Genomic DNA, 21,710 nt, shown 5'->3' with positions numbered 1-21,710 from the left:
AGAGAGAGAGAGAGAGAGAGAGAGAGAGAGAGAGAGAGAGAGAGAGAGAGAGAATGTGTGTCTGTATTTGGTATTTGTGTGTATGCCATCTGGGTGCAAGTGCCCTTGGGCCCAGAAGAAGGCAACTGATTGCCTAGTGCTGGAGTTTCAGGTAGTCTTGAACTATCCAAAGTGGGTGCTAGGAAACCAAACTGAGGTTCTCTGGAAGAGCAGCAAGCACTCTACTGAGCCACCTCTCCAGTCTCCTATACTCTTTCCCTTATCTGTACTCCACAGAATTAAATTATACCACCACCACGAAGCTTTCCCTCCCCTACAGCTTCCGTTCTGTGAGAGGATGACCACAAGAGCCTGTGTTCATCCAGAATGCTTTCCAGGCCCCTCTCCGTAAGCCTTTCCACTCTCCCACTGAGGGAATTACAGTCTTTATGTAAAAGTTCAAATGTTCTGTGTATAATACAGAAATCTATGAAGGTGGTCATTTCCCAGAGATGACTGAGCCACATCGTTGGGTTTTGTTATTAGGAGTTAGTTGAATATACACAGAACCTGTGCTTTCCCTTCTTTGGAGGGTTGCAAAGCAGCTTTATTGAATATGCTTCTCAAAATTTAATACCAAAACCTGATGTATTGGGGAAATAAAAACCCAAGTTCTCTTCTACCTGAATACGTGTGTGTGTTTGTGTGTGTATGTGTGTGTGTATGTGTGAGTGTGTGTGTGTATTTATGTATATGGGCACAGACACATGTGCCACAACATGCATACATGTAAATTAATCACAGAGTTGTGTTTTAAATGTTGTGAAGCTCAGAAAGATGCAACCGCAGTCAGGGGATCCTGCTCTTATGGATGAACCTTCTTGAGACTATGTTGGTTTTTGCCCTGGACATTCATTTCGACCGTGCAACCTGTATCCACTAAACAGTTTAGAGCAGCCTCCACGTGGTTGATGAATTTCTCTTCATTATATTTCTTCTCCTCTTCCTCCTCCTCTCACTCCTCCTCTTCCCCTCCTCCTTCTCCTCTTCCCCTTTTCCTCATCTTCCTCATCTTCTTCCTTTTTTGGCTTGTCTTTATGGATTTAACATAACATGAGCCTGTGAAACATTTTACAATAGAGACTTTGAAACCCTTTCTCCAGGGCTGGAGTGATGGCTCAATGCTCCATCACTGTCGTAGATGACGAACGTTCTCTTTCTATAGCATGTGTTAGGTGGCTCACAGCTCTTTGTACCTCTAGCTCAAGGGGATCAGACAGCTCCTTCTGGCTCCCGTGGACATCTTCACTCACAGGCACAAACCCAGATAGTCACAGACAAATACACAAAGTTCAAAGTCAAAATGAAATCTTAAAAATAAACCAATAAAACCACTCTTTCTGAGTGTGGTCCTCGTGTGGGGCTATGCCCCACTCTCTCCTTGGATGAAGAGAGTAAATGTGCTGAGTGTCAGGTATGAGGAAGTAGTGTGTTCGTTCCTGTTGGTAAGATAGACACTTGGCTGCTTTGCAAAACAGGAAATCAATCTTTGTCTGTATGTAGCTGACTCTCCTTGCCTTCTTACCCCATTGTCAGGAATGAGGCCATTGCTACACTGTATTTTTTTCATTCAATGAACACGTGCTGTTCTGTGTAACAAAAACATGTGGACTCACTCCACTGTTGAAGAAGTCTCCAGTGTCTGGATAAGAAATGACCCAACAGAATGAATAAACTAATGATAAAATACTGTACTTTACTATTAAAAACAAACAAACAAAAAAACAAAAACAAAAAACCAAAAAACCAAACAAACAAAAAAACCCAGCTTGTCATCCAGTGTCGTCTTGACCAGAGATGTCTCCATGTCCCATTGGATTTAGACAGAAAATAGAAAGGCGGAAGGATGTCAGTTGACTTACAAGGAGGAACAAAGAGTTGTGGTAGCAGCCATCTTGGGGGGAGGATAAAGTTGGCAGACTCATGCTAGGTGTGGGAGCTACTATTCTGTTAAGAAAACAAAGCATTTTCTAGGACATGTCATACATGTCAGCAACACTAGTCATTATGGCCCGTTTGGGTGACTGTAGGCAAATGAATGGCTTTTAAACAGTTATGTAGGCTGGGGAGTTGAAATAAAGACACTGGTGGATTCCATGGCTGGTCATGTCTTTCTGTATGATCCATAGAACCTTCGTTTGGCTGCATCCTCAAGTGCTGATAGGCAAGGCTCTCTGTCCTTTTAAGAGGACACTAATATTGACAGATGTGTCACCCACCATTCTTACCTCTTAAGTATCTAGATAGGTGACTGCATTTCTAAGTACCTAGTTTTGAGAGGGGAAACAAAAGGTAATTTAGTCTCTAACAAAGGTTGCATTCTAGAACAATGTTCCCCAAGCCACAGAAGTCATCCCATGTGCTGGGTGCCAGGTAAAGTGGGTGAGGTTTTATATTAAACACTGCTTAGCCTACAGATGAGTCCATTTATGCAATTCAAGCGCTGATATCTTTCTTAAATTGCCGTATCAGCTATTTGTGAGACTACAGTAACCTTGTATGATCAATCCATGTTGCATGTGCAGTGTGCTAAAACGGACTGCATGGTAACTCTAAACTTCCCTGAAGAATGCCTTTCCTTATAAGTGAATTTTAATTTTAATAATGTTTGTGTGTATGATTACTGGGGGATTTGGATCCTTTAAGGATTAAATGGTTCTTTAGCCTTTTGACTGGCCAGAGGGCAGACTTTTATCTGGGTGTGTTCATCGTATGTAATAATCAAGGAAATCAAGGGAAGAGAAGCAGCTAAATGGACCTGAATGTAAATATGAGCAACACTACTTAAAAGTGGTATGAACTTGGACAAGAAACTAATGTTTCAGATTTCAGGCTTTGTTTTTCATCTTTAAAAATCTCAGCCCTGTGAGTGAGGCCCGAGATTGCTGCTCATGGGTAGATCGCTTGCCAAACAAACACTTTGTTCTGGCTTCCTCCCCTGCCTCTTACAAATGGGGTGCGGCGCTCCATACCTATAATTCTAGCCCTTGGTAGGTGGAGGCCAAAGGATCAGAAATTAAAGCTCATCCTCGGTTACATAGCAAGCATAAGGGCAGTGTGGGCTACAGGAGGCCCCTTTTCAAAACAACAGTGATCAGATCAACTTACTGTGTATGTGTGAGAACTTGAAATAAAATATCTAAGGCAGCCTGTCACAGGGAAGGTGCAAAGGGAGCAGAGGGGAGTACAGGGCATCAGGGGAGAGCCGGGGTGGGGTGGGGTAGTAGAAATGCCTATCAGTAGGTATTTCTGCTCTGAAATAGTTGCCTGACATGGAACTAGGGGTATGGTTCAGTGGACAAAGTGCTTGCCACACAAATATGAAGTGAATTTACAGCTCCAAAACCCACATTAAAGTTGGTTGTGGTAGCAAGCATCTATCATCCCTTTGCTCCCATAGAGAGTTACTGGGGATGAGTGATCAGAGGAAAGAGGTAAGGAATGGTTTTGTGAATCTTGTAAATGTCAGGACCTTCCTGGGCCTTGTAAGTTTTGTTTACTTGCAGAGTCTTGCAGACCTTCTTTCTAGGAGGGGATGTTTCCGTTCTGAGAAAATAGTTATGAGACACTTGGCACTTGGGAAACATAAACATTTCAAATCAAAATGTATTTGATAGTCAGGGAGACAGTGCATAGACTTCACAGACTCATTCAGCAACTGAAGCAGAGACATAGAGGAGAACAGAAGGAAGGCAAGGTGACAGCTGAGGTGAGGGTCTGCTCCTGATGTTTTGGGACATGGGATCTGCAGCCAGACTTGTGTTGATTGGATTCTGATTTTGCAATTTCACTTGCATCAGTCTCATGGATGTGACTGCAGGTCCCACCCACTGACTCCTCCTCCTCCTCTGTAAAGAGAAGATATTTTTCTAACTTCTAGACCACCATGGGTTCATGAGAATAAATGTAGATGGCAAACAATGGGACAGATTAAGAGAGATTCTAATACAGAGACCCATGAATTCCTGAGAGGCACTTAAAATCTCCAAAATCTAAAAGAACACAGTTGGAATTGATACTACAAAGTGGACTCTGACAGAACAGCCTTGGTGCCTTTCACACTCAGCGGTGCATGAATAATGGGGAAGCTGTCAGGCAGTGGGGTCCAAGGAATGTCGGGGTCAACAGGTGGTCAGCCAGCCACCATGACTTTCATGGCCTGTGTCCAGGAAAGGGGCCTGTGGAGAAGAGGGTAGGTGTGGGTTAGGGAACTAGAGCAGTGCAGGCTGGTGAAGGTTGTGAGGCAAAGGCTTCTGGGAATGTGACATGGGAAGTGGCTGAGCCTGGAGAACAGATAGAGAAGACGTTAGGTACAGCCAGGAGGAGGTGCCGCTAGTGAAGTGTGAGTCCTCATTGGCTCTGAGTCTTACAAAGATGTACCATCCTTTGGGGGTGCACAGTTGGTGGGGGACCTGCACCGGCCATGAGTTGGGAGATGCCGGTGACATCGAATGCCAAGCATAAATATCTGAGCTGCTTTCATGTTGAACACTAACTGCATAAGTATTGAGGCATGACCTAGAGAGGGAGTGAGAACCATGCCAACCGGCTACACATCATGCTGAGGGTTTTAACACATACTATTCATCTTATCTTTATAGCCACTGTGCAAAGTAGAGTTCAGTAGTCATATTGTGTAGATCAAGAAACAGGACTGAGGGGTTAAGAAATTTATCTCAGATCAGATGGGGCTGAGAGGCAAATCTGTATTGTTTGATTCTAAAAGTCTATTGGCTTTCCATATCCATTGATGAAATGTGAAAGAATGTTGAACATAGTGAAGAGTCATGTGCTTGGATGAGGGAAAAACAACAACAACAACAACAGCAACAACACAACAACAACAACAAATAAGCAACCCAAAGACGAATATAACATGACTGTGATCCACAGTGCTGCTTACAGGGAGAGCTGTTTCTCACTGTCACCAGCTAAGAGGACAGATCCTCCTGATGTAATTATTTACTTTAATTGTCAACTCGGTACAATTTAGATTCACCTGGGAAGAGCGTTTCAGTGAGGGATTGTCTTTATTAGGTTAGCCTATAGGCATGTCTCTGTGGGATTATCTTAATTAAATACATTGATGTCAGAAGACCCAGTCCACTGTGGGTGGCACCATTCCCTAATCAAAGAGCCCTCAACTATATGAGTGGCGAAAGTGAGCTGAGCATGGAGCAAGCAAGGAAGTGAGCAGGCATGTATTCATCGCTCTCTGCTCTCGACTATGATGTGATGTGACCGCCTATCTGAAGGCCCTGCCTTGACTTTCCTACAATGATCGACTATAACCTAAACTTGAAAACTGAAATAAACCCCTTTTTTCTTCAAATTGCTCTTTTTTTGGGGGTCAGTGTAGTTTATCACAGTCACAGAAATGCAACTCAGACACCTGTTGTACAATCCAATTTTATAACCTAAGGTACCATTTTGGAGTTATTACTTAGAGGAGTTAGCAATCTCATGATGTCATTCCATTTTTTTTTTTTTTTTTTTTTTTTTTTTTTTTTTTTTTTGGTTTTTGGAGACAGGGTTTCTCTGTATAGCCCTGGCTGTCCTGGAACTCACTTTGTTTACCAAGCTGGCCTCGAACTCAGAAATCCGCCTGCCTCTGCCTCCCGAGTGCTGGGATTAAAGGCGTGTGCCACCACGCCCGGCTTGTCATTCCATTTTTAAAAATTGAAAATATCAGATGAAGTAGAGGGAGTGGGATAGGGTCTGAGGGAGATTTCCTCAAAGTACATTATCTTCCATAAAAATGGGTTTAATGTAATTTTCATTAAAAAAAAAAAAAAGTGGAGGGATGGCCCAGTGGTTAGCATGATTAGTACTCCTGCAGTCACCTTTACTCCAGGGGATCCAGAGCGCCCTCTTCTGGCTGCTATAGATAGTGCACACACTTTAAAATAAATATTTTTTTAAAATGACAACAAAATTAAATGAAAAAATAAACAGAAAATATCCACTTTGGGGTGACGAGGGCTGTTTCAGGTTCACGCTTGCTTCTGATTAAAGGATGGTGGGAACACTGCATACTTAATAATTAATGATTTTCGCCAGCTTTCTCTCTGCATGGCATCCTAACTCAGCCAAACTTTTAACCGTCCACTCTCATTGTAGGTGAAGGAAGAGTGTGACCTAGACGGCGCCTGCGTTTCCTTCTCTTTCTTCTTAAAATCACTTGTGAAGGAATGTCAGAGCAGCTGAACCTGTGTTGTAAGCTGTCACTGCATTAGCCGAATGATTAATAACTGAGAGTGAGAACTGAAAAAAGAGAGAGGGTCATTTTGCACTAGAGAGAGATAGCTCAGATGGTAAAGCGCTTGCTTGCAAGGACGAGGAACTGAATTTAACCCCCCGGAATGCACATAGAAGCAGCAGGGCCTTGTCACACACTCACATGCCCAGGCTGGGGAACAGAGGTGGAGACAGGCATTCCGGGGTTCATTGGCCACCAGACTAGTGAGAGACCCTGTCACAAACAAAAACATGGATGGTACATGAGAAATGACTGCAAACTGACCTTTGATCTTGTGCAGAGGTACTCATGCATACACATGCGTGCCTGTGCAAACACACACGCACCACCACACAAAAGATCTGTTTTTCAACACATTCTATTCTCGAGACAAAAGAACAGGTTTTTCTGTTTAAAACATGGGACAGCGAAAACTTTCTAGATGAGCTGTGGATGGTGACTTATTTGCCCCCCTGGGCTTTGATCTTCCTCAGACAGAATGCTCACTCCTTGCTCTCTAGCACATAACCGTCAGCTCCACCACAGGGGCCTGATGCTGCTGCAGTGCCGGCCAGACGCTCTCTCAGCTAGAACATCTCTCTAGAAGACTGCTAGTCTGGGGACCCTTTGTCCCCTTCATCAGATCTCATCTGCATTCCCTTTGATCATTTGATCTCTTTCTCCTGTAGAGTCAGTGTAGACCCCTTCTTGAAGCCCAGGCACAGTGCATAGTGGGACTCAGGCCACTGTCAGTACAATGTACCATTAGTGAGCATGATGTCAGGGTCTTGGCCCTCAGCAGCTCAGTGTCCTGTGTGCTGGGGACACCCTTGCTACCTGTAGGTGTCTACCTCATCCTGAACCCCGAGGGATGGACCTGGGAAGTGTTCTGGAGTTGGTTCATCTCTGGAGCAATCACCCTCAAGAGGACAACGACAGCAGAAGACCCCCAGGGACCTGATAAGAGATATAAACTCTACAGTTTTATGTCATATCTACTGAAAGAGAACTTCACTCACGGGGCCAGTCTGCCCATCAGTGCCAGCTAGTCCCCTATGGCATTTAGGCAGGCATTAAAGTTTGAGGACTAGTTTGTTGATGTTATTTAGAGTGGGTCAAATCTGAAGTACAGAATTATAGTACTGTGATGGTACATGCCTACTGTTAGCGTGGTGGCAACAATACTTTGTTTGATAGTAGCACACTTGTCCAGAAGGGAAGTGTGTTTTGCATTTGTTTCTCTTATGTCTAAGATATATAAAGTCATCTCTGAGCTAGTGAGAAGGACTGGTGGATAAAGGTGCTTGCTGTTAAGCCCAGGGACTTCAGTTTGATCTCTTGGTCCTTTAGGGTGGAAGGAGAAAGCTGATTTCCTCACATTGTCCTCTGACCTCTGCATACAAACCATAGTGCACTCATGCAAGCACACTATACATACACACACACACACACACACACACACACACACACACATACACACTCATGCACATGTGTACTCATGTGTACACCTTAAGTAAATCTATTTATATAATATTTTATACATACTATATTTATTATATAATGATATATAGTATATTTATAGACCATTTTATTTAAAATAATCTAAATAAATAAAATTGTATGTAAACACATTATAATATAAATAATAAATTAAAAAATTAATAGCATTTCTGATTGTCAAAGTATCACCCTTTTTCAAATACTCCCTTCTCTAAAAACTTTGCTTCAGTTTCCACTTCTAGATGTTCTCTTATGCGTTTCTTATAGGGAGTATTTAAAAGAGGAATACTGTCCACCAAGTTCCCTCCGGTCCCTTCCCTTCCCCCAAAGCCAGCAGCCCCAGGGGAAGAGGTATTTATTATATTAGTGTGTTGCTGTTGCCATAGAGAAATACTACACTAGATGGCTGAACAAAAATGTATCCGTTCTCAGTTCTGTACACTGACACCCAGCTGTGTGCGTGCCTGTTTCTACCATGGGATCTCTGTACTTTGTAGATAGCTGTATGGTTCCATGCATCTTCTCATGTCTTTCCTCTGTGCCTGCCTCAATCATACTGTACCAAGGTCTGCTCACATGGCGTCTTTTCTACCTTAGTAGTCTCTTAGAAAGGCCCTGGCTCCCACTACTGTGGCTTTCTGAGAGTCTGGGGATGAAGATGCCAGTAGATTCATTTGGAAGGAATATACTTACTCTCACCCATCACAATTATGTATGCCCTTGGCCATTCATGTGTGGCTCAAAGTAGTTAATTGTTCAAAATATGAATTCTAACAACTTTAACACTTTGTTATTTATTTTATGTGTATGTATATCTGCATAAATTTATTTACTCCACTGGCATGTAGGGCCCCAAGGGAGCAGTAAGAATCCCCCGCAGCTGGAGTCCACAGGCCAGTATGAGACAGCGTGTGGCTTCTGGAACAAATACAGGCCCTCTGGAAGAACAGCAAGTGTTCTAAGCCACTTAGCCAAGTCTCCATCTCCCCAAATATAAATTTTTGTGGATGTGTGTATGAAGTGAGGCTGGGGTAGTTTATCATGGGTTGATCCCTATCGCAATCCAAGCAGGTCACTCCACCTACAAACACATTCCATTAGCGCTCCTAAGTGCCAAAAAGAAAATGAATGAGCCACCCAAGAAGTAGGGGGAAAAAAATCACATTTGCTAAATGGATAGTGTTTCATCCATTAAATGAATGTGATACCTTCTCTGCGTCTGGTATCCACACACAAGGCATGTGAAAAATGACTTAGCTGAGAGTTAATTGACGGCAGAGACTCTATCTTTAGTCTCTGCCTGTATTTTTTTTTTTGAATTAATATACACAGTGGGTGATGTGGTGAAGGATTCAAAAATAAATTCTCTGTAGAAATATCCTACCAATTTGATGTCTTAATAATGTATGAAGAGCAAACCCATCATAGCGGTTATTTTCCTTTCAACTTTGGCAAATAAAAGAAGCCTTGAGTTTAAATTAGGCTTGTGTATGAAACAATGAACTATGTCAGCAAATACAGTTTGATGCTGATGCAACGTAAGACAAAGGATAAATGCCAGAGAGTATTGGCTATTCCTTTTACAAATTAAATGTAAAATGTGTATTGAGAAGCATGTGTGAAAGGAGTTTAAGAAGATAATCACAAACATAGGAATTTTATTAGGAATTATGGACATGTGTGTCTGTGTGTGGTTATGTGCACATGAGAGCAGGCGCCCCAAGAGGCCAGAGGTGTAGGTTCTCTGGGGAGCTAGAGTTACAGGACAGTTTGAGTTACCCAGCATAACAGCTGAAAATGAAGGTAGGATTTTCTGCAAGAGCAGTATATATTCTTCACTACTGCACATTGTCTTAGTTATGGGTTTTACTGCTGTGAACAGACACCATGACCAAGGCAAAACTTATAAGGATTTAATTGGGGCTGGCTTACAAGTTCAGAGGTTCAGTCCATTATCATCAAGCTGGGGGTATGACAGCATCCAGGCAGCCATAGTACAGGAGGAGCTGAGAGTTCTACATCTGATTCTGAAGGAAAATGGGAGAAGACTGGCTTCCAGGAAGCTAGGACAAGGGTCTTAAAGCCTACACCCATAGTGACACACCCACTTCAACAAGGCCACACCTACTCCAACAAGGTTACACCTCCTAAGACTATCACTCTCTGGACCGAGCATATGCAAACTATCCCAGCCATCTCTCCAGCCTTACTAGTTACCATTTTAAAGAGCATTCTGAACATAAGGAAGGTGTTTGAACCCTGGCTGAACTGGGAACTCTGCGACCACATTGGGTAGTTGGTGAACATGTACACACAAAGTGGAGTGGTGCATGCTGGTTTCAAAGAGTGTCCTGCCAGGGCTGTTAAGGGGCTCTCCATGCAGGCTGGGAACGTCCACACGGAAAGGCTTACAATAGAAGTTCTCTTACTCAATTTATTTATTTCCACCAAGCATTTCCGCCCCTGCAGGAGTTGGCTGTGGAGAGTACTTTATCTCGTCTTGCTGTAGGAAATGAAGGGATGGCAAAGGGGATTGGATTTATCTGGCACTCCAGGTTCCAGCAAGCTCATGGGACCCCCTTGGCTGTCCATTTTCAGGCATTATTTAGTGACACGGTCACATTTTCTAAGGCCAGGTTTCGTCTTCCACTCATGGGTGACAGAGCTGAAGAAAATCTTTACCAAGACTTAAATCTTGATCTAAACCTTAAAAAGAAGAGGTAGGTTATATATGGTCACAGCTAGCCTTAAGCTTAAAGCATATAAAAATATATAGGATTTTATCTAACTCTGTGTGTGTGTGTGTGTGTGTGTGTGTGTGTGTGTGTGTGTGTAAGTGGTTTGGGCCTTTAAATAGCATAGAAACCGAGGGAACAGCCTACAGGTAGAGTGCTTGCCCCAGGCACAAGACAGCCTTCTACTCTGTCCTTGATGTAGGCAAAAAGGGAGAAATTAAAACTAGCCTCGAATTTATGATGTATAACACTTGTTGACTGTGGATCGTGGAGAATCCCATGCCTGCTATGCAGAAAGCACCTGTTTGTCACCATGAGCAGCCAGGTGTGAACTGTGACCAGCAACCGTTAAATACCATCTCTGTTGGTTCAAAGCAAACTTTTTGACATAATTGTTAATGTAATACCTTCTCTCTGAACCCGGGAATGAAGTTCCTGCAACTATGATAAGTGTGTGTGCGTGTGCACACACATGTATGAACGTGCTTGTGAGTGTGACTTGGGAAGCATTCACGTTCTGCTCTTTCTGGCTTCTGCTGCACTGGAAAGCTGAGCCTGGAGTGTATATTCACTAGTATGGATGAGGGTAGTTTAGAACAAATGTGGTTTGTATCTTTTCTAGAGAGAGCAAGAAAATCAGAGAGACAGAGAGAAACAGAGTCACAGAGAGACAGACGCAGAAAGAAACGAAGACATACAGAGAGAGAGACAGAGAGATGGATTTACAGTTATATCATCATTTCTGGAAAATAAAGTTATTCTCTTTATTTTATTTACTTAACAAAATAATTAATGCTTTAATTTTTTAATCCTGCTTTCTGCAGGAGTGCATCCACTATTTTTTTTCCTTACTATAAAGCAGTACTATAGTTTTTCACATAAAGCACTGACTGAGTGGGACAGGCATTTGGGTTGTTTCAGCACAGTAGGACAGCATCGTCTCAGAGCGCTGTTGTTGGATGGGATTCAGAGTGAGATGCGCTCATTTCTAATTGTGTCTTCACTAAGTGTCAACTTTGAAAGTACTTAACGGAAAAAGAATAGTGCAGGACTAGCTTTAGAAACCGATAAAGTGGGGCTAGAGAGACAGCTCAGCGGCTAAGAGCACTTCTTACGGAGGACCCCATTCAGTGGCTCACAGCCACCCATTCCAGGGTAACTGATGCCCTCTTCTGAGAACCACCTGGAACGTGCACACATGTGGAGAAGAGGCATGTATGCACGCAAAACGTTCATAAAATAAAGATGAAAAAAAAAATAAAGAGAGACAGAGAATCAGATGGTATTTTTAAAAACTTCTTTAAATACAGTTCAGAAGTTTTATCTTAAGGATTCTATACCTGTTGTGCATTAGTTTTCTGTTTTGAACTCTGTGTCTGTCTGTGTCCTCCTCCTCCTCTTCCTCCTCCTCCTCCTCCTCCACTCCTTCCCTGCCTCCATTTCTCTCTCCCTCCTTCCTCTAATCTCTTGAATACTGTGTTAGTGTTACTTTTCAACAGAATAATGACATTTTTGCCCCTCCATCTTTCCCCCCTTCTTTCTCTCCTCTTTTCTCTCATTACAGACATTTTACCATTAAATAACTTTATTTATCCATTTCACATCCTGATTGCAGCCCTCCTTCCAGTCCCCCTCACATAGTCTCTCCTCCACCCCCCTCCCCTTTACCTCCGAGAAGCTGGAGGTCCCTCCTGGGGAGATTCAACCCACCCTGGCACCTTTAGTCACTATTGAACTAGGTACATCCTATCCTTTCTCACTGAGACCAGGCAAGACAACCCAGCTAGGAGATCAGGAACCACAGGCAGGCAACAGATTCAAAGTAAGACTCCACTCCAGTTGTTGGGGGATCTGCATGAAGACTAAGCCGCACATGTATTACTTATGTGCAGGGAACGGGGGCTAGATCCAGTCCTTGCATGTCCTTCTATTGGTGGCTTAGTCTCTGGGAGACCCTAAAAGTCCATGTTAGTTGAATCTGTTGGTCTTCCTGTAGAATCCTTCTGGATTCTTCAGTCCTTCCCCCAGCTCTTCCACAGACTTCTTGAGCTCTGTCCAATGTTGGGCTGTGGCCTCTGCATCTGTTCCAATCAGCTGCTGGGTGAACTCTCTCAGAGGACAGCTATGCTAAGTCTTGTCTGCGAACCCAGGCTGACAGATACAAGCATAGCTTGAGGTTCCAAGGTAGTTGAAGGAGGAAGGCAAGCCAGCAGTAGTGTGTCGTGTCCATATGGGTCTTATGAGGACAACTTGGCACACCCCTGCCCCAACACACACCCAACTATCAGGGATTGCTACTGCATTCATTTATGTCCGTCTCACACAAGGTACTGGGTATCCAGGCCAGCAGTGACAAATATAGCTGTCAACAGTGCCTTCACGTGTTACATCCTTTTGGCAAGGCTTTGACTGACAAAGAGGCACCAAGGTCTCACAGTATGTCCCCGTAGATCCATTACCTGTGCAGTCACAGTGGTAGCTTGTTTCTTCCGTCCACACGTAGATCTCCATGGACACATGGCTGATTGGCACATTCATCAAGTTGAGTTCACGGTGGTCTCCAAGGAATCCTGGTGCACAGTCACAGAAGTAAACCCCAAGAGCATCCTGTCACGTGGCACCACATAGACACCGCTGGGATCCACATTCATCTATTTCCAACTCACAGTTCCCACAAGAATACTCTTGAAGATAGTCACACCAACTTTTCTTTTTTAAAGCACCCGTTTTCCTGAGCCACCCATACCTAGGGAGTATCCATCTGGTTACCTGATATGACCTGTGGAAGTTTCTCCTCTAGGGATAGTACTGAAGTATGATGGTATATTTTATTGGCTATTTTCTGTGGGGGTCTCTGCAAACACCATGGCTGGCAGAGTAATAATCCAAACGAGGCAAGAAGAAAATCTGGTTCAATGGGCTCAGTAGCTGGTGTTGGTTCAAACTTCTGAAGTCTGACGTGGGCAGTTTATTTTAGGCATACTTAAGTATGGTACAACTTGTAAACACTTCCTGGTGTAACACAGTGAGGCGTAATTATGCACAACTTTTCTCAGAGTACATGCAACTTCTTCCATGAAGATGAGTCCTAACGATGGGTGTTACCTTAAGGGCCCAGGGGAGGATCTGGTGTGGCCCGTGTCATACAGAGAATGTAGGGGTCGTCTTGGCTATGTGCCATCTCCACTCATGCTTGTAGGAGTTTGGAGAGCAATGGAGGGGTTGGTCGCACTGTTTAATGGCCACGTAGATTATTAAATATCTTTGATCCTGCTTGTGAGAGCTTAGTATGACCAGGCCCAACAGACAACATGAAGATTGCCTAGTTATTAGCCACCACCAGGGAGGATGAGTTGTAGACCTCTGTCTCCCTTTGAAGGAGAAAACTCTGCCTGTTCAACACTCCTCATTCCCCGACTGCTCAATGTGAACATAAGGACCTTTGTGCTCCCCCCAATTTTCTCCAGACAGAAAACTTGAGGATTAACTAGAATGTGAACAGGAAATGCACGTGAATGGCTGCCTGCAATCCCAGGGCTAGGAAAACAGAGGCAAGAATATGTTTAGTTCTGGGCTAGCCTGGAAATATAGTGGAGGGGAAAGAATATGACCATGATATACTATATGAAGAAAACGTCTTGAAGAAAGTAAAAAGAAAAGGAAGGCAACGGTCGAATGGTATCCCAGCATGCACAGGAAAGCCTCAGGTTTCTTACATAGCTAAGGATATCTTGAACTTGTGATTCCCCTGCCAACACTTGGCATGACAGATATGCACCACCACTTCTAGTTTATGCAACTCTGAGGATTGAACCCAGGACTTTGTGCCTGCCAGCCAAAGACTCTGCAGAGCCTCACACTCACCCCTACTGGCCACATCTGTCTCCTGGTGGAAGATTTTGAGAATTCAGGGACTGCTCCTCTGATGGAGGTGATTGGAGAGAGCGGTGTGAGGAAAAGCCAGTATAGAGGCAGCTATTCTGCCTCCCATGCTGCCTGCCCCCAGTGCTGCAGGCGAACGCATCGGCCCTCAGAACAACCCTGCAAGGGGAACAGTGTTCCTCTCAGCAATCATCCACTGCTCACAGGAATCCCATTTGTTATTTATTCATTAAGTTTATTTGCTTTCTTATTCTGTGTATATAGGTGTTTGGCCTGCCTGCATTTCTGTGCACCACATGTACCCCTGGTGCTGGTTGAGGTCAGAGAGGATGTAGGATCCTCTGGGACATAATAATAATAATAATAATAATAATAATAATAATAATAATAATAATAATAATAATAAATTCATTATTTTATAAAATAATAAATTTTATATAATAATTGTTATATAAATTTTTATTATTGTTTTTTGTTTTTTTCGAGACAGGGTTTCTCTGTGTAGCCTTGGCTGTCCTGGGACTAACTCTGTAGACCAGGCTGGCCTCGAACTCAGAAATCCACCTGCCTCTGCCTCCTAAGTGCTGGGATTAAAGGCATGTGCCACCACGCCCGGCTTTTTTTTAAAGATTTTATTATTATTATTATATGTAAGTACACTGTAGCTGTCTTCAGACACTCCAGAAGAGGGTGTTCGCTCTTGTTACGGGTGGTTGTGAGCCACCATGTGGTTGTTGGGATTTGAACTCAGGACCTTTCAGAAGAGCAGTCAGTGCTCTTAACCTCTGAGCCATCTCTCCAGCCCCTTATTATTATTTTGAAACTGAGTCTCATATATTCCAGGCTGACTTTGAATCCCCCATGTGGCCAAGGATTGCCTTAAACCCTTGATCCTCCTGCCCCCACCTCTTGTCTGCTGTGACTGCAGAAGTTTAGCAATATATCTGGTTAATGGGTTGCTGGGGACTGAATCCAGAACACAGTTCATGCCAGCCACGCACTCTCTCAACTGAGCTAACTCCCCAGCCTGAAACTTCTTAATTTTACAGAAGGAGATGTGGTGGTTGTGAGGAGCTGGACTAAAATGTTCAAGACAACAGCAGAGGTCTGAGTAAGAATTGGTCACAGGCCCCAGCCTGGCAGCACGCCTTCCTGTGGAGGTACACAGCTGGCTCTGCATGTTACATCCCTCCATGGATACCTGTGCCAGCCTGATGGGCATATGCCTGTAGGTCCAGTCCAGTGCTCGCCCACAGAAGCAGAGTCCCAGGGTATCAGAATAGCGGGTACAAGAGTATCCTGGTGTGAGAGTGGCGGTCACCCTCCCAGATGCACCTGTGCTAAGTAGTGTGTGCCCCAATGTTCATGAAGGTCATGTGAATGTCTTCACTGGGTTACAATAACACAGAGCTTTGTTCTCTCTCTCTCTCTCTCTCTCTCTCTCTCTCTCTCTCTCTCTCTCTCAGGTATGGAAAAATCGTATCCACAAAGGCAATTCTTGACAAGAATACGAATCAGTGCAAAGGTAGGTGTGAATTCCTCCCTACCCTTCAGTCGATGGTGCCACCAGCGGCACGGGGACCATGGTGTACGGGGCATGGCAAACCCGTGGGACGTTGTCAGTGCTTTGATGGGTTGCATTCCTGGTAACGTTGCTCATTAATTTTTTTTCATTAACAAACAAAATGAAAATCACAAATCAGGACAAGTATCAAATTGCTTCAACAGAAAACTAAATTACCTCCTAACAACTTCGGGTTGGTCTAATTTGAATGCTATTATCAATGATATAAATTGATTTCCTATGTAAAGATGGGGTGCACTGAGGGGAATGGTCTCGGGCAAATCATGCTTTCGTTTCTCTGTTCTTCAGAGCTCTTGCAAAATTTGTTGACAGGAACGAATTTAATGGTGGGCCAATTGGATCTATGCTTTGGCTATAAATATCTCACAAGATTTCAAGGTATTATTAAGTTAGGCTTTTTTCTCTCCCTGCTGGAAATATTCCAGAATCATTTGACAATGTCTGTGGCTTGCGTTTCCTCATGTCTGGAATCTCACACAATGTTTAAAGGTTACATTAAATTATTTGCATAATCTATACAGTCACTGCTACATGACTTGGTTCTGACTGGGAAATTAGAATGCTTCTTGTCACATATATTATTTCTTGCCCTTAATCCAGTGTGCATTGTAATACTTAAATCAAGCACTGTGGGCAAGCCAAAAAGAGCATGTGCCAGTGTTAGCAAAGGACATTCATGTCCTTCTAAATGTATCCTGACCTTCTGGGTAATGGTAGTCAGATCCATTTCAGTAGCTTTTCAAAGAAAAGTGTTGCTTGTCTCTGACCAGCTCAGGACTAAACAGGAACAAGACAGAGAACATCAGCTTGTAAGTTCTGTCTCTAAATACTTCAGCTTACCGTTGAAAGCAAACACACCCTAAGATGAGCAAGCATAGACACTTGCCCGTAGTCTCAGCACCTGGAAGGCAGAGGCGGGGGGTCATCTGTCCTAGACTAGCTCAATCTGTGAGGTCTGGATTCATATAGAGCCTGCCTCAGCAAAGGTGGGGAAACCAAGGGAGGTGCCCAGGGCACACACCTCTGGCTTTCACATGCACACACACATACTCACAGAGAAGCAAATCCCAACATCTTCAGGGGGACCGTTGTGATACTAGCTTCACTGTCAGGGTGGCAAGTAGATCCCAGAAGAAACTACAGAATACTGTGGAGGAGAACGTTTCTTTCTTGGGAGTGAAAATTATAAAATTAAGAAAGCAAGGGTTGGCCATGAACGCTAGATGCTCAGGGAGATTTTACAACTTAAAATTTTACATACCCTTACAGTTATTATGTAAAGTTATACCAGGGAATGTTACTGTGGTCAATGAGAAGAGGCACAGAACTTTGGAGATTTTAAAAATTGTCTCTGTTGGATCTTAGTGATTGTGAACACTTGTGAGAACCTGAATTCAGTTTCCAGAACCAACATGGTATCTCACAACTGTAACTCCAGTCCCAAAGTATCTCATGTCCCCTTCTGGCTTCTGTGAGCATTGGATACAATTGGTGTATGCGCGCGCACGCGTGTGTGCGCACACACACACACACACACACACACATGTACATGCAGGCAAAATACTCAAACACATAAAATAAAAAGAAAAATGTTAAGTAAAACAAAATGAAATTGCATCCTGTATACAACATGGGTCTCTTAGTAGTAGTTGTTTGTGGCAATCGTACTTTGATTTCTGTGTATTTCAGAAAAGATGTTTTAGAAAAAAATGAGCAGAGCTGAATTACTAAGAAGTAGAGAATGTGTGTCTATCTGTCTATCTATCTATCTATCTATCTATCTATCTATCTATCTATCTATCTGTCTGTCATCTGTCTGTCTGTCTGTCTGTCTATCATATATCTATCCATCCACCCATATGTTATCAACCTACAATTCTAGGGGAGGAAATGAGGAAGGTGTCACCCTGGTTCCTAACACCCTAGTAGGATGGGGGTGACTGAGAGATTTCAGAAGTTTTTACCAGTATATAAAAATAGGATAAACAATTGTATTTGAGAAAAATTGCTGATAATTGCTTATGGTGGCCATGGAAAATGCTGAAGAAGAAGGGAATACATATGAGCTGGCCAAGGTGCAGGGACTTGATTAGCCCGTCACTGAGGAATGAAGAAGGGAATTAGAGTCCTCGAAAAGGGAAACTAGGAAAGACCAGAAAAAAACCTCATTTGGAAAGCCAGGTAGTGAAATAATGAGACTAATGTCAGAGACCCAGAGTGGAGAAGGGGGGGGGGCTTTTTATGATCTGATAATAAAAGAATCTAAGTTGTAGTCTTGGTGTGTGGGGGGGTATGAAGACTTTACTCACTGGTCCTGTGGAAGGAGGAATGTTGTGGAAAAGCAAAAGCAAGCAAGCAAGCAAGCAGACCTCAATCTAGAAAGGCTGAGGAGATGGCTCAGTGATTAAGAGCACTTGATATTCCTGCAGAGGATCCACCAAATTGATGGGCTGTGCACCACATCCTGTAACGTCCTGTAACTCCAGCTCCAGGGGATCTGATGCCCACTTCTATCTCCTGTGGACGCTTGCACACATATGCACACACAGAGAAAAATGCATACACATATACATAAACATAAATAAAAATTATTCTTATTATGGATTATTACAATCACATAATAATAAATAATAATGATGATTAGGAGGACTGTAAGCGAAATAGTGTCCACAGAACAAGTTAGAGAGCCACAAGGAACAGGACGATGTCAGCAATTGACAATGATAGTTTAGGTGCACTGAGGTAGCAGATGAAGCATACATACCATCTATGCTGGTTAATGTAAATTTACCCACCCATCCCTCTTAGTGATGTGTTCCATGAGCAAAACCTTCTACAAAGGCCTTGTAGAAAAAAGAGCCGTGAAGGGTATAAGGTTGATACTATTGTGACACGCAAAAATTTTCTCAAATACTTTATCCAAACCTGTCTTCAAAACTATGACCATATATGCCACACAAGGCTAACTGTTCTTCCTCTGTATTCAGAGAAATACAGATAATATGAAACTGCTGGTTTCTGAGGTATATAAAACTGTTATATCGCTATTAAGATTGGAATAGCGAGGACTGCAGTGTCAAAACCCTGGGAAATATTTAATGGTATGGAGGTAAATCAATATAAAAAGAATATTGGAATGAGCATATTATATATGGAGAGGTGTCAACACGTGGGAGCTGTCCCTGTGACTACAGTGGAGTCTTACCGCTCAGGTGTATTTGCCTCTCAGAGGACAAGCTATGTGGCTTAGGCTCAGTCACTCAGCCCCACTGAATCCTGTGCATGAAGAGCTAATGGTGACAGGAAGGATTTGTCCATAGTGGGTTGTGATGATACATACAGATAAAGCTCTACAGTACTTCATATGACAGTACTTGCACACATATGCGCACACAGAGACACATACACACCCATACATAAACATGAATAAAGATAAACCTTGAGATTTCAAATGTAAGAGGACTGTAAGAGCAATAGTGTCCACAGAACAAGTTAGGCAGCCACAGGGGACAGAAAAATGTCCACAATATACATGTGCTCTCAGTTAAACACACACACAATAAACACTTCAAATAAAATTCTAGCGACTTATGTTAATTATTTGTGTCAGTGCTGTGGGCATAAATGTGTGTGCATGTGCATATACTTGTGTAATGTCAGATATCTTCCTTGATTGCTCTCTATCTTACTTTTAATACAGGACTTTCACCAAATCTGTAGCTCACTGGTTCAGCTAGACTGGCTGGACAGTCTACAGGGGCACTCCCATCTCTGCCTCTTAAGAGGCATGTCAACATTTATGTGGGTTCCAGGGATAAGAACTCAGATCTTCTTGTTTGTATAGCAATCACTTTACCTGCTGACCATCCCTCCTGCCCAGGAGGCTGTGTGTGTGTGTGTGTGTGTGTGTGTGTGTGTGTGTGTGTGTGTGTGTGTGTGGTGTATATGCATGCTTCATGTTTGAGAACACATGTATTTCAAGTGCGTGTGAACCTATGTGTGCTTGTTTATAGAGGCCCAAAGATGATGTTAGGAATCTGCCTTAATTGGATCTACTTTATTCACTGGGGTGAGGTCTCTCAATTAAACACACACACAGCTAGCCCGTTAGCTTTCTCTGGGGAATCTGTTGTCTCTTTTTTCCTAGTGCTGGAATTACAGATGGGTCACCACTCCTACTTGTGGGTCCTGAGGATTCGAACTCAGGTCCTTACGCTTGGACAGCAAGTTTGTTACCCACGAAGTCCAGGGCACCATTAGAAAGGAAAATTGTGTTAGTGCAGGACCACAGCTATTTGTCATTTTCATATTTCTTTACATCTATTTTGAGGTATTTTCAAGAAAAAAATAAATGCAGTGCCCAGAACGATTGAGCTGATTTCAATAGTGCTTTTCCTTTCCTTTTATATATGTGTGTGACCTTTTATATATGTGTGTGATCATGGCCATTCATGATCTTGCTGTGTCAACTAATCTCAGGTGTAATTGACTCTGAAGAACACAATTTACAGTTTATTGTTTTAAACAGTAAGCAGCAGCTAAGTCTTCCATGGACAGTTTCTTAGGAAAAAGATGAAAGTCTGGGAGGTGTCTGGAGTTTGTTTGTAAATTACTAAAATCGTGGAGGTTGTCCTTAGGGGACACAACTTGGATTTAACCTTCACATTACAAGCTCCCCTCTAGCCAGAGGCAAGGTAACCAAAGCAGACCTGTCAGAAGACGAGGATTTATTTATTTATGTTTCTCTCTTTTTTTTTAAATATGTCATCAGTTTTCCATAAAATGCTACACAGGCTGAATGTCCTCAAGTTTTGAAAGACATCAGAAAAATACGGATGTTAGTCTCCTTCAGGATGCAGACGGAAGGCATCAGCTGGCCTCCACGTATCAACCCCCAGGCCCCGGTTCTGCCTTAACTTCTAGAAGATGGCTTTTTGGTTTTTTTAGGTCCCACCTGCAACCTGGACTGCTAGAGATCCAAACTCAGGTCTCCAGGCTTGTGTAGGAAATAGTTTATCTACTGAGGTATCTTCCCACCATATGTTTACATATTTATTTTATTTTTGAGACAGGGTCTTGCTATGGTAGCTCTGGCTGGCCCAGAATGCACAGATCTGCCTGCCTCTGCCTCCCAAGCGCTGGGATTCAATGATGCGCAGCCACTCTCAGCGTCCCACGCTTGTTTGTGTGCTTTAAAACTCTTTCTAGTATGTGGATGGGGAGTAAGTTTAGAAGTGGTCAATATAGTTCTCATGCCAGTCTTAATTGCTAAGGAGGCTTATTGATAGAGGACATTCAGGAAGGGCCAGGAATGAAAAGTCCCCTGAGCCTGAAGGGAGGAGGTGGTTTAGTCTCTCATGATAGTCTCAGGTATGGCCGAGTGTGAAGTAACCTCTGCATCTGCATGGGCATGACACACACAGAGCAGGGGTGTACGTTCATGCGTGTGGGACTGCTTAATACAGCCAGGTAGTATGGCTACCCTCAGGTCCTTCATAGAGAAACAGCTCGAGCAGAGGAGGGTGGCTGGCAGCATGCTGTGGAGAGCTCTTCTTAAGTGCCTTTTATTTTCTGAAATCAACCTGTGCAAAAAATAAATGTTCTGTGAAATTTATGAGTCTGAGGAATTGCATTTTGAGAGGACTAGGTACCTCCAACCAGGTGGGCTCACTGTTTATTGAGCAAGAGGCTCATGAAAGAAAATGGTGTGAAAAACACATTTATTCAATTT

General features: G+C 43.1%; 1 protein-coding gene across 8 annotated transcripts in view; it reads left to right on the top strand.

The window, feature by feature from the left end:
• Rbms3 (RNA binding motif single stranded interacting protein 3) overlaps positions 1-21,710 on the top strand; it is a 682,938-nt gene that overhangs the window by 192,107 nt on the left and 469,121 nt on the right. For all 8 annotated transcript variants that reach the window (XM_029542747.1, XM_021206005.2, XM_021206004.2 and 5 more), the window contains one exon: positions 15,861-15,919. In XM_029542747.1, coding sequence (XP_029398607.1) covers positions 15,861-15,919 — 59 coding nt within the window. The remainder of the gene's footprint in view (positions 1-15,860; positions 15,920-21,710) is intronic.

This window comes from Mus pahari, chromosome 10 (assembly GCF_900095145.1).
Source record: "Mus pahari chromosome 10, PAHARI_EIJ_v1.1, whole genome shotgun sequence".
Classification (NCBI taxonomy): Eukaryota; Metazoa; Chordata; class Mammalia; order Rodentia; family Muridae; genus Mus; species Mus pahari.
Note: the sequence above shows the minus strand (reverse complement) of the source record. Positions and strands in the feature narration are given on the sequence as shown.